The sequence below is a fragment of the Coturnix japonica genome, chromosome 3 (assembly GCF_054131305.1).
Source record: "Coturnix japonica strain WE chromosome 3, WE-NBRP24, whole genome shotgun sequence".
Classification (NCBI taxonomy): domain Eukaryota; kingdom Metazoa; phylum Chordata; class Aves; order Galliformes; family Phasianidae; genus Coturnix; species Coturnix japonica.
Window position 1 is genome coordinate 47034493 of NC_140665.1, and position 13597 is coordinate 47048089.

The 13597-nt window shown below is 35.8% G+C and overlaps 1 protein-coding gene and 1 long non-coding RNA gene across 5 annotated transcripts in view; one reads left to right on the plus strand and one right to left on the minus strand.

Annotated features, from left to right (window-relative positions):
- ESR1 (estrogen receptor 1) overlaps positions 1-13597 on the plus strand; it is a 175167-nt gene that overhangs the window by 58988 nt on the left and 102582 nt on the right. Inside the window, exon 1 of one of the 4 annotated variants that reach the window (XM_032443210.2) lies at positions 11077-12431. The exons of the other annotated variants lie outside the window; for them this stretch is intronic. Coding sequence (XP_032299101.2) covers positions 12176-12431 — 256 coding nt within the window. The 5' untranslated portion in view covers positions 11077-12175. Of the gene's footprint in view, positions 1-11076; positions 12432-13597 lie in introns of those variants that run through there. 4 annotated transcript variants of the gene reach the window in all.
- LOC146761390 (uncharacterized) lies at positions 3979-7704 on the minus strand. The gene is made up of 2 exons (XR_014944013.1): positions 7637-7704; positions 3979-4993 (listed from the first exon to the last, which is right to left on the minus strand). It is a non-coding gene; the product is annotated as an uncharacterized LOC146761390 (long non-coding RNA).

Below are 13597 nucleotides of genomic sequence, written 5' to 3' on the forward strand. Positions count from 1 at the left end.
TGCAGATGTTCCCTGACTGCTTTCAGTTAGAAGAGTTCAGTGACTCATAGTGCTTGCTCATATCATGCAGAAGTGAGGCATGCCCAGGCTTATAACTGCATTGCTCTTGAACTTTGGCACCTAACAAACAGGTTGCAAATCAGTATTTGTAAAACACTTGAAAGCCAGACACTCTAGTTATAAACACAAATGAAGTTCATCCAAGTTCATTACCAGATGGACCAGTTGTATTAGAGTATCTTGCATCTAAGATAATATATTCCACAAAGCTGTGGATAGATGCACCTTAAATAATGGGAACTGTCTCTGTAATTTTCTAATGCCTGAGCCATGTTCAGGTGCCTATTGGAATATTCAGGAGACTCCTGCAATAGGTAAAGTACAGCTGCATTCCAGTGCCAGAGAACATCTCCACATATGCCGCATTTTCACCAGTCAGAGAAGCCTGGAGTTGTATCCACTTTCTATTTACAAAATAAGCACTTCCCTGTGGAAAATGCTTTTATTATCTTCACTGATAACTCTGTCTTTTACAGCCATCATTGATGAGGGTGGCTGACACTAGCCTCTGAATACTTCCCTCCTTCACTTTAATGTGTCACCAGTCCATACAATTCCAACGATGTCAGAATTATTTGCACTCTGGAATGGAAAATCAACAGTAGAGACTCAATACCACCAAGTGTGTTTATTTCCTGTGAAGTTTTCTAAGAATACCTATCTTACTCAAGAAGTGTTATAGGAAGAACTGTGCAATATTTCCACCTGAAATGGTTCCTATATTACCTTCTACAGTAATAGTAACTTTGTCTACAAAGCAATATAACTATATTAGCATTACAGCATCTATGAGACATAGGTTAATCATCCAGAGCTGAGATTTTGATTAGGGCAAGATTTAATTTAGGAAATACGAGGGATAACCCTAAAACTTAGACACACAGTAAGGACTGTGATTTCTTGGTATTTCCCTTAGATAAAATAAACCCAAAAAAACCACCCCAAACAACTTTAAATTAATTTACCACAACTGTAAGAAGCCTTTGATAGTAGTGTGTGCAGCTTTTAAAGGTTTCTTAGCTGTAACATCACTTTCATGGAAATTAGCTGCCAGTTAACACTAAATGTGGATTTTCTATAATTTCAGATCAAATAAGAATGTTCTTGGATTTCTCTAATGCCCATAGTTCTCGTTGATTCTGTCTGCTAATAAATAGTTGCTTCTTCTGTGTCTTTTAGGCTGTTGTACTGAACGACTCTGTTGGATTTTGTATTTCACAGACGCTTAGGAATGGAAAACCGATTGCTCTGATGGGCTTCTGAACTTACAAGAGAGCTTGTATTGCAAAAGGAAACATTGCATGAAATTATTGACTACTCTGTTTCAGGAAAACCTCCATCTTGTTGCACAAAACAATGAAAATGGTAGAAGAACAAACAAAGATAGGGGAATGCTGAAATAATAAATAACTTTGACCTGTTTTTTTTTTTTTTTTTTCTGGGTCTTTTTTTTTTTTTTCTGTTTTTTTTCTTTTTTCCCTGTTGACATCCACTTGTGTCCTTTGATCTTTCCTGCCTTAAGCAAGCTAATATCTGCCAAGAGAGTGCAACTGTTACTGAATCACTAAGGTCCTATTTGTTCCGCTTGACAGATGACAATGCATTTTTTGTATTTCTAAAGAAGCATAGAAGTAACTTTGAAAGCTTTCATTAACCAGAAGCCTAGTTCTTTCTCATAGATAATTTTTGAATTTTTTGGGTGAGTTTTATTTCTCATCTCCTTGAGCAGATAACTGTGATGTCATTTTCTGCTTGATGCTGGTTAGAAAGCACTGAAGTTGTATGATTTTTGTTGTTGCTCGTTATCTATACTGCTTTTTCAGGAAGTGAAGTTTTCAACAACAGTAACATATTGATGCTTCTGTTATCCACATAATCACAGAATGATTAAGGCTGAAAGGGACCTCTGAAGGTCATCAGGTCCAGTACCCCTGCTCAAGCAGGACCACCTGGAGCAGATTGCTGATCCTTTGAACAAATTTCCGTCAGTGCTAATTCTTTAGTTCTGTATAGATTTCTTGTGCTTAAAGTTGAATTGTTTGAATCTCAATCTAAATATTTTATATTTTGAGTAAGATTGTATTTAAATAAATACAACCTTATAACGGGAGCAGGAGATACTATCTCTTCACAGAATTCATAGAGATCTGTGAAATCTTCTTTAAAGGTGCTATTTTCAGTCATGAGGATAAAGCTGAATATTTAAATCTGTGCTATTAAGTAAACATTCTTTGTTCCAAATGTACACAGTACTTAACAGGAACCTTCTGATAGTGATCATAGGTTCTCCCAAGAATTACTATAGAACTTCTACATTGCTTTCAGGTTCAGATTGCACTGACTATGCTTGTTGACTTGTTAAGTCAGTTTTAAAATTGGATATTTTCTCTGTGGTAAGAATTATACCTTATATCACAGAAACAGAATTTTGGAAAGCTTGCAAGTTATTCCCAAAGAATGACATACAGCTTCTATGGCTGTTAATTTTGGACTTCTCTGATGGTTGGAGATGATGTGTGTGTGAGGATCAGAGACTTAGGCCCTGATCCAGCAAAGCACTTAAACTCATTTTTAACTTAGCTCATCACGATCAGTCCTATTGAAGACAATGACTGATTCATTATATCATGGAAGATATATTGCAGCCTTATTTGAGATTACATATTTAATGCAATCTCTCACATGTGTGTTTATTTTAACTTAAAAATCCTAAACTATCAGAAAATATCTTATAAGGTCTCATTATTTAGTTATTTAGTTTTAAAACTAGATCTTTTAAAATTGATGATGTATTTTCACTATTTAAACTAAATCATATCAGCTGAGGGAGCATGTTACTGAGATTTGTAATCAAGATGGGTTGATTTTTCTGGTAAGATTTAAGAAATTCTGATTAATAGTTTTTAAAATACAAGAGGATAGAAAATACAGCTTACGAAGAACAGATGAGTTGTTAACTCAGGGCACATCTGCAATACTTTTTCTATTTAGTATGTTGAATTTGATGTTTTTTAGCATCTGCACAGAATGACAGCAGTCAGTACCTTCCCTGATAGACATGAATGTTTTTAATGAACAGACTGCTTTTCTTGAGCATATGCTGAATGGATGACCGGTAACATCAGTGAGTCACTCAGATATGTAGCTGGACAATAACAAGCCTATTGTTGGCATCAGGGAGAAAATAAAAAATACTTTTTAACAACACTAATTAGTTCAATGACTGGTAACCTTGTAGGCTTTTCCTTCTTGATTTAAGATTTATGAGAATAGGCCCAGAGGAAAATTGAGGCACCTTCCATATATGACATTGGCAATGATTCAATAGTTCGGTGCTAATATGCAGCTGGGTAGAGGGAAGAGAAATGGACTTAATGTCTTGGTTGCAGATTATACACAAATATAGGTAGCCTTTCTTGCAGTAGCAGAGAAGAAAGACTAATAATGATTATCCAAAGAAAATAATTTTTCTTAAGATGCCAGGCTAACAGTAGCTGAACTGAGGTATTCCTGTAGATGACAATAGGACACTGAAGCAACAAGACTTTGCTAAGTTATCAGAAGTTATCTTGGTGTCACAGTAAGTATAATTTTTTGAGATGTTTGGACTAGCCTTGCCACAAGGACTTCTATTGGAAGGTTAGCTTTTAGCAAGCAAACGCGAATGTGTGAGGTATTAATACACAGTATCATTGAGTACTGTTACTAGAAAGAATTAGAGTGAAGGAACTAAGCCATGCTGATTGATTCTACACAATTTTCTGGCTTGAAGTTAGGCTTTATCTTCTAAATACTTTGATGCTCTGGTTACATTTACTGCATGCAACCCCTGTATAAATGGAAAATCATTGACAGAGGGAATTAAGCCTGCAGAATGATGCTTCAGATTGACCTTTTTGATGTAGACTCTTATCTCCATTGAAATAGGCAGTTGGCTTTATTTTATCCAAACCACAAGAGCTTGTTAACAGTTTATCACCACAGTCTTGGTACATGCTCCATGTTCATGTATATGCAATTTACTTCTGATATATATGCAATTTACTTCTGGAAACAGGCAGGTCTATTAATATGAAGTGATGTCATAGAGGTATTTTGTGTCTAGACTGGAGCATTTTACTGAGATGATGCGGATAATAATTTTCTGTTATGTCTTAACTCTCATTATTAGAGGTTCTCAAAGAACTGAGATTCTTAAGACATTGATCAGCTGAGGGGAAGAGTATATTTGCCCATGGAACTTTTTTAGTTCCTACCTAATTTGTGGAGAATAGCAAGCAAATTGATAAAGACAGATATCTTGATGAAAATCCATAAAATGGGATCTTGATATCAAGCATCTGTGGAGAACAGGAAAGAAAATAGACTAAGAAGTTAATTAATATTTTCTGCTCAAAGACTTTGTTGCATATCTGTGTATTAGATTCACAAAATAATTTAAATTGGAAAGGAAGCCAAGATTTCATCTTATTGAAACTGCTCGAAGGAAGTATGTTTAGACCACTACGCTCAGACTTCGTTCAGGGATCTTTTCAGCTGAGTCTCAGACTCACAATATATGAATTCCACAGCCTCTCTGAGCAACATCTTCTTGTATTTGACCACTTTCCTAGTAAAAAATAAATAAATTGTATTCTTAATATCTAATTGGAATTTAAAATGTTATGCCTTGTCAACTGTTGTGTCTTGGCCTGTCACTGTGCACCTTGAAGAAGAATCTGTCTTTGCCTTCTCTGTATTCTCTGGTCAGATAATTGTAGGTAGCAGTAAGTTCTCCCTTGAGATTTTTTTTTTTCTGCAGTTTGAGCAAGCCTTGCAATGTGAAACTGTCCTCATACACCAGGTGCCCAAATGCTTGGAGTCCTTGGAATTCATTCTTGTAATGGCAGACTGAAAATGGAGTAAGGTAATAGGAAGTCTCATAGCATGAGGCCTGTTGAAGAACAGAGATAACAAAATGTCAAAGCAGATTTTTCTTTTGGTTTAACAGCGCTGTTAGCTAGCATCTTTTGAAAGAACAGAGTTGGACCTGTTTTTAGGTATCCATTACAGTGTAACTTAAAGACATTGCTAGAGATACTAAAAAAAAAAAAAAAAAAAGTAGTATTCAGGTGGTGATTGCAGTTTAGTCTTTGAGATAATAGACCTGAGATAGTTTACATGAGAAGAAAATTGTCATGTGTATTTTGCATGCTCATGGATACAATTACATGGGAATATCTACATACACGTGTTTAGACCTGAAATCTGAGAAGCTGTTGTTGCTGTCTAGTATATTGTCATGAATTTGGCAGAAAAAGGAGTCTTGAGAAATAATACTGTGAGTGAGGCCAATTAATTATGAAATATGACTGATTAGCAAATGGAGCTCATATCCACTAAGAAAACCTGCTGAAACAGTGAAATTCTCTTGGGGATAAGTAAGGGGATAAGAAGTCAGGGGGAGAAGTGTGTGTATTTGTGTTCTATGGACTGCTCTTTCATGTCAGTAAGGTGGTTTTTTTTGTTTTTTTTTTTGTTTTTTTCTTTAAGCTGAAAATGGTGTAGAATAATAGAATCATAGAGTAGCTCAGGTTGGAAGGGACCTTAAAAAAACTCATCCATCTCCAACTCTTCTGCAGTGGGGGAAGGGTTGTAAATCAATAAATAAGGCAATAGATCAGACTGCCTCCTAACCTCCAGTCTGACCTGGTCTTCAACACCTCCAGAGATGTGGCATCCACAGTTTCTCTGGATAACCTGTGCTAGTACCTCACCACCTCTGGACTGAAAATTTTCTCTCTAACTTAAATTTTCCCTCTTCTAGTTTAAAACCATTCCTCCTTGTCTTATCACTATCAGACAAAGTAAAAAGGTCTCACTGTTTATTAGCTCTTTTCAGTTACTGGAAACCACAGTATGGTTTCCCTGGTGTATTCTCTTCTTCAAGCCAGACAAGCCCAGCACTCAGCCTGTCTTCAAAGGAGAGGTGCTTCAGCCCTTCATGGCCTCCTCTGGACCTGTTCCAACTGTTCTACATCTTCCTTGTCCAGGACTGAGGTTTTCAGTACTGAGTTTACCTAGATGTTTCAATCTGCATTACTGTAGACTGGTCTGTATATTTTTCTGAGGTACAACCTATTAAATTTATATTAATAGTACTGTAAATGTAAAGGTACTAAATGTAACAAAATAGTAGTAAAAATACTCTCCTAATAGTATTTTTGTAAAGAGTTATACGAATGGTGCAGGGGTGTACAGGGGCATGTGCCAGTTAGCCTGAAATCACCCTAGGGTACTTGGAGGTTAAACTAAATTAAGAATTTGCAAACATGGAAGACAGATATCACAGTTACATTTTTATAATGGTATCTGAGATGCTTCTTTATGCTGTCCTCTAATTAAAGACACATACTTAATTCATACCAAAAGGGTCATTTCTTGTATGAAACCCATGGTGTCAGATGGGGGAAGCTGGCTTTCTTGTATAACTGGTCTTTTTTTTTGCATTTAGATAAAAATCTCTCTAACTACGTCATACCTACATCTCTTCTACAGGACATCTTACTCCTAGTTTTAAGGAGCATAATTCTAGCAACTAGAAATAAATTATTTACAGTTGTCTTCCTCACATAGCTGAGCTATGCTGCAATTTTGTGCTCAGTTTCATACTTTGCATCTCATAACAATTTTTTTCAATCACACTTTATATCACCACATAAAATAAGACTAACTATTTATGACAGTTTTTGGGAGTGCAGACATAGTAATATTTGGTCGTTTTGAAGATGTCTCACCCAAGCTTGTAAGCAGTCTTCTTTCTGAAGAATTACAGTCATTTTTGTAATCTCTTTTCAAAATGCTAACTCATGGTAATCAGTAGCTCAAAATGAATTTGTCTTTAGAATAAACACAATAAATTAATATAAATGCAGGGTACTCAGTTACACCTCCCTCCCTCCCTTCCATCCCCCCCTCCCCCCCCTTTTTTTTTTTCTTTTTTAAATGAAGCTAAATCCATGACCTGTTATATTGCTGCATTTGTGACTAAGCAAGACACAGTCCTTAATGTTAAATCATAGCAACGTATTATTGCTTGCCTACCAGTGAGTACCTTTGCTCACAAGTGGTTAACATTTTATTTAAGAAAGCAGAGATGTCCTTTTTCTTTTTTTCTTTTTTTGTCTGCATGAAAACATCTGCTAACTCTCTGAAACCTCAGTATTTTCTAATATCTTTTGAGTTTGTCCAGAGTACTCAGGTATTTTGGCCCATATTATGTATGTAGTAAGTCATTTATTCCGTATGAGTTGGGCATAATTATTTAGTGCTATCCTCTCCTATCTTTGTTAGGCACAAAAACACAGAAGAAATACAAAAACCAATTATATGATAGCATGTCATCTCAGACTTTAAGAAAGGGTATTTCTACATATTGTTTTATAATGCTGAATTGAAAAGGAAGATGGTGTTCCATTTTGGTTTCAGGAAATTCAGTTTGTACGTATGGGGACTGAAGTTCACCATTACAAATGACAAAATAATCTCTTCCCCAGATGGGTATTGAAGGGGGAAAAGTTTCAGTCTGTATACTTACCTGGGTGGTAGCATGTCAGACATCGTTTTGTGAAGATTCATGCCCAGTCTTATCAGTACTAGCATCTGAGAGAGAAAAAAGCAGGCTCAGTCAGGAGAGTTTTTATAAATCTTTGCTTTGAAAAACAGCAATTTCTTCAAGAGTTTAAAAATTGTCAGAATGTGGATTGTTTTCTTTCCAGTTGGCTCAAATTCTTTCAAGTCATCCTCTCTGAGCTCATCACTCACAGGTAAGATTCCCACCTGAGTGGTGAAAATCTGATCACATCATAAGTATCTGTAAGCAAAGTCTTAAAATGTAATGCGTTAGAATACTATACCAAAAACTATGGTCATACCCCAGATTGGTGTTTCTTTTGACTGCACAGATAATTTCACGTGAAATGTATAACAGATCCTCTTACACAGAGTACCGGCAAAGCTAAAGGTATATCTAAATAACATAAATTAATGAACATGTGTATGGAATAATTGTATTCCACAGGTTCTTGTTTGGAATAATACATATTTAGAGCAAATTCTCTAAATTGTCTAATTACAGTTGGCATGTGAAAACAGAAACTCCTTTTTTAACTGTGACATCAATCTGAAATGTAAATGTTGAATTCAGAACCTTGGGTCCACTATTTTTTGTGCCATGACTGAATTTGGTAAATGATTTGAGGGGAAGGGAGGGGTGGAAGGTATACATTCTCATATTCATTTTACAGCAACTTTAAATGTTCTATACTGACAATAACAGACTGGAAATCTTGTCTCTGCAAAGAGCCTGAAGAATTTTAAAACGTACCTTGTGCTATGCCTAGTGGTATCAAGGGCTTTATTATTCTTATTCAGAGATGATTTATAAAGCAGTGGGATAGATGGTGCTGTTCTCCAGCTGTCTGTCTTGAGGAGTTTCCTCACTGGACTAAACACAACATAATTTCTCTGTAATGCTACAGTGGAATCTTGGAAAAACATAATGTTCCTCCTGTTATGTGCAAAAGATTCTTCTTTAATTGCAGCATCTAAAAAAAGCTTCTATCTTTATAGTTGTGGAACCGGAGCAATGAAGTTTATGGTCACTCACTGTCAGCAGATTTATGGAAAATTTATAGTATATCTTCTCAGTTCTGAGTTTACCACTTTCTGTTGGAGCACTTACTAAAACTAGCACTGAAAAAAGCCACCAACAACCAAGGCAGGATTAGGAGTTTTGTTAACTTTAAAGATTCCCATTATTTGAATAGTTTAAATATATAGTTTTTACTTTCATCTTCTTTTCCCTCGAGCAGCTGTTTTATCTTTCACAGAATCAAGACTGTTCAGTTAGGCCTGTTTCTTCCTCAAATTCTTTTGCTTTTTTCTCCCTATAAATTGGACTTGTTCTGTTACCATAACCTGATTGACTTTCAGGACTTCTAGTTGGTACAGAATTGATGATAGCAGTGGGAATCCCCAGGCCTTCTTTTAATTACTTAGATGCGTTAGTATAATATTTTCTATACATTTTTTTCACACTTGCTTTTTTTTTTTTGTTAATGAGTTCATTTTGCTAGTGCATCTTTATTTGTAATCTGTGTAAGAAGGCTGCTTCACTTTTACATTACGTTCCAAATTTGAAGTGAAAATACTTGCATGTTTTTTGTTATGTTCAGGATCCTGAATATGATTCAAGATCCTCCTGTTTCTAGCTGGCAAGGGTGTTGGACTTGTAATCCAGGTGAGCCAAACTCTGCTAGTTTAATCTGATTGGTAGAGTTGGTTGTCTGCAAAAAAAAAACCACAGAAATGCAAAAACTAGAAACTGTGGTCATCAATCAATTGAAATGGGCAGAGTTTGTCTTCAGAAACATACTAAGGTGTTATTCAGCTCTAAATTATGTAATTTTAACCACAGAAATGCAATTTCCATTTAATGTTTCAAGGTACAGCATTTTATTACTGCACTTTAGAGTGAAGTCTTCACTACAAAATCTGAGTTGAGCACTGGAACACTGATTTATCAAGAACAGGAAAATAGACTAAGATGTTAAAAAGAAAAGCGCAGAGTTTAGTGAGCCACTTTCATGCAATTAGTTCATTTCTCATTTCTCTGACAAAGAGTGTCTAGATCTTCACTGGTTCATAAACATCTTTGGATTCAGTCTCACTAAAAACCACTGGGTGGGAAGAAGCAGTTTTTGTTTTGACCTTCCAGGCCAACATCAGCAGTGCTCCTCAGTTACAGTGGACTCTCCTGGTTTTTCAGTATTCTGTAATTGCTAATCTCTATCTTCTCCTGTATACCTATCATCAAGACCTTGGAGTGTGACCAGGGAGGGGCAACAAAGGTCATGGGGGGTCAGGAGCACAAATCTTGTGAGGAATGGCTGAGGGAACTGGGATTGTTTAGTCTAGAGTAGAGAAGGCTCAGGGGTGACCTTATTGCTCTCTACAGTTACCTGAAAAGAAGTGGTGAGCTGGAGGTTGGCCTCTTCTTCCTCATGAATAGTGATAGGACTTGAGAGAATGGCCTCAAGTTGTGCCAGGGGAGATTCAGGTTAGGGTGTTAAGAAAAATTTATTCTCTGAAAGAGTGGTGAGGTATTGGAACAGGCTGCTCAGGGAGATGGTGGAGTTACCATCCTTAGAGGTCTTCAATAAATGACTATATTTTGTAATAAGGGACATGGCTCAGTGGGGAAATATTGGACAGTTGGACTGGATGATCTTTGAGGTCTTTTCCAACCATACTGATTCTATGATTCTTGTACAGATAATAAAATCATTATTTCTTTAGTCATATCTCAAAACCAAAACAACGACAACAAAAGCAGCAATCCTATATCTGGCACAAACTTACAAACTTTTCAGAGTCTGCAGGACCACTTTCCCCCAATATTTTATGGGGATATGTGAAAGACTGGGATAGATGAATATCTCCTGTGAAATGTTCTTTATAGCACCCACAAATTATAAGACCTTCATTAAGGTGAGAGAAACATGTATCGGAGCTTGATTGCCCCTGAAAACACGTTAGTAGAGAAATGCCTAAATCTATAATATATAAAGTGGATTTCCCATTGGCATGGTATTTTTTAACACTCCTCTCTAACACTAGAAACAAAGATATTGTAGCCAGTTCTTATTTTCATTTACTCTGTAGTTACTACCTGTCATTTAAAAAAAGCAACAACTGAGTGTATGAGAAAAGCCCGTCTCTTTGAAGTCATATATGGAGTGTATACATGAAGTGGGATGTAGTGTGACCAAGTTTTTGAATAGACTGTTGGTCAAAAATACAAAATCTTATTGCTATATCCTGTACATTTTTCCAGATCTTATTTAAAATGTATAAAATGTGACAGGTAATAGATCAGTGAGATTAAACTGGGTGGTGGAGTGAGTCCTGGTCTTTAGGCACAAAGAATAGGATTTAGAAACTAAAGCATCTTTCCTGGCCAAGCCCACAAGCCAACACATTCAATGTCATCTCTAAAGCAGTATGAAGCTCTGTAAGTTACTCTGGAGCAAATAGGGTAGTAATCAGCATACAGGACAAGGAAGAAAAACACTTCTGATAATGTTTCATTTTACAATTGTATTTTTTTTCCTTTTCCTTTTCCTTTTCCTTTTCCTTTTCCTTTTCCTTTTCCTTTTCCTTTTCCTTTTCCTTTTCCTTTTCCTTTTCCTTTTCCTTTTCCTTTTCCTTTTCCTTTTCCTTTTCCTTTTCCTTTTCCTTTTCCTTTCTTTTTCCTTTTCCTTTTCTTTTTAAACATGTACATTTTTCTAATATGCAGATTAAAAAAAAATGTTTGATGCAGTATGCACAAATTCGCTTTCTTCCTAGAATGTTGCTTGATTAAGCAGCTCCATATCTCTCCCGCAGTTCTTATTCTTTCATTTACCCTTGAGCTTATTCTACCCAAAAAATAATTAAAAATAAAAAAAAAAAATAAAAAAATTGAGGCAAACTTTACAGGATGCTATACCAGAGATTTCTAGCTTGCTCATGAGATTTGGTGGTGACACGTTTTCTTCTGCTGAGATGTGTGTTAGGCTATATGTTGCGTGGATACTGCAGTTATCTATTTCTGAGCCCTTTTAAGGGCAGGACTGCAACTTTCCACACTGGTATATTGAAAATTGTTCATAGGGTCTTTGGTTAAATATTCTGGTGCAGACATGATGCGGCTTTTGCTTAATGCAACAATATGTTTCATTGTTGTTTTTGTATGGTAGAAATTTTAAATATTTGTGTCTGTGATAACACACAATCCTCCCAAAATAATTCATGACATTAAAAAGAAATTGCATAGAAAGAGCACTGAGGTTGCACAGGACACGTTCAGAAATCAGCTCTGTGTGCATACACTTCTATCTCCCCTCTTCTGCACAGCTATTATGCTTTAACGTTTTATTACGTGTCAAGGTAGTATTTCTGAAATAGTATGCACATCAGATAATGCTTTAAATAAAAAGTTAAAGTCTATTTTGTAGTGTACATAAGAAGCGGGCACTTCATATGGCAGACAGGCTCACATTAATTCTCAGATTATGCAGCATAATATGAGACAATGCTTCTTCTGTGTATTACTGAAGCACGAAATGAATCTATAAGAGTGACCGACCTTAAACTCGTAACTGCCATTCATTTCAGACTGTGTAGCCCAGCAGACAGGCTGTTGAGAGCTTTACTTGCTTGCTGTTTTGTGAGTCTCTGCAGAGGCACATTCAACCACTCTATGCAAACAGGCACACACTCTCTTTTTTTTCCTCTCACACTCTGGCATATTTTCAGAATAACTCTTCGAAGACTTTCTGAACTTCTGGGTATGATTGTCTATTATTATTATTATTTTTTTTTTTTACTGGGAACGTGTTTAGTCCAGTGTTATTTAAACAGGCTTATCTCTTTGATCAAAGTCTAGAATCTGAAATTTGAACAGGGTAGGGAGGGTGGTGGGGAGGGTGAGGAAATCTATCAAGTACATTTTTATGTGTGTGCTGCTGTCTTAGCTGCATGTCAGTAGAGGTACGAATATATATTACTTGTGTAATCTTGGAAATATAAGTGACTGCTTTTTAACAGAAGTTCTAAAACACCATATTATTACTAAGGTAAAAAAGATTATAGTAAACTTTTCTAGAAGCTATTAATGACCTATACATTCAGTTTTCTGGTTTCTTGCATTTTTTCAAAGGTTGAATTGAATAACCGTGGAGTTGTTTAGTGTAGGCTTTGCTCGTATTCAAATCATACTAACTCAAGTCCATATATTAATGTGTTTAGGGTCAACATTAACCTGTTTAACTGAGTGAACCGCAGACCACAACAATGATGCTAGAGAAATTGGGACGGTTTCTGAAGGTTTTCATTTAGCTGGTTCAGGAGATGTGGTTTGTGAAAAGTTAAAATTATTTGGGATGAGATTGCAAGATGAGGTATGCATGCCACACCTTTTCATTATGTCCTTTCTCCTCCTTTTTTTTTTTTTTTTTTTTTTTTCCCTAAAGATAACTTTGAGAATTATTTCAGTTTATTTTAACACTGATTCCAATCAAGTACTTTATTTTCAAGTTGATAGCAAAATCTAAGCTTGCTGAACTTTTGTTTGTGGGAATAGAAAAAAATAAAATAAAAAATCCTGTATTCCTTTTTTGTGCACTGAAATCTTTCTTCCTAGTTTCTAAGATCTTACCATAGCAAAGTCTGAAAGATGCTTTGCTTCATTGTTTTACAAGGTAAAACAGAAACAGACAGGAATTTATGGGCAAATCTAAATTTTTTCCTCACTTTTTTTAATGTAAATTTTCACTTCACTAGTTTGGGTCACTGTTACTGATAAAGCTTGTTATAAACCTTTTGTCCTACACAGATCTTTTACATTCTTTAATTTCTGTTAGCTAGTTTTGTTGACAGAGACTTGTTACACACACAGATGCATGCGCTTGCACATGCATTTTGCTTTGCCGTATCTCAGTTACAGCATAGTCCT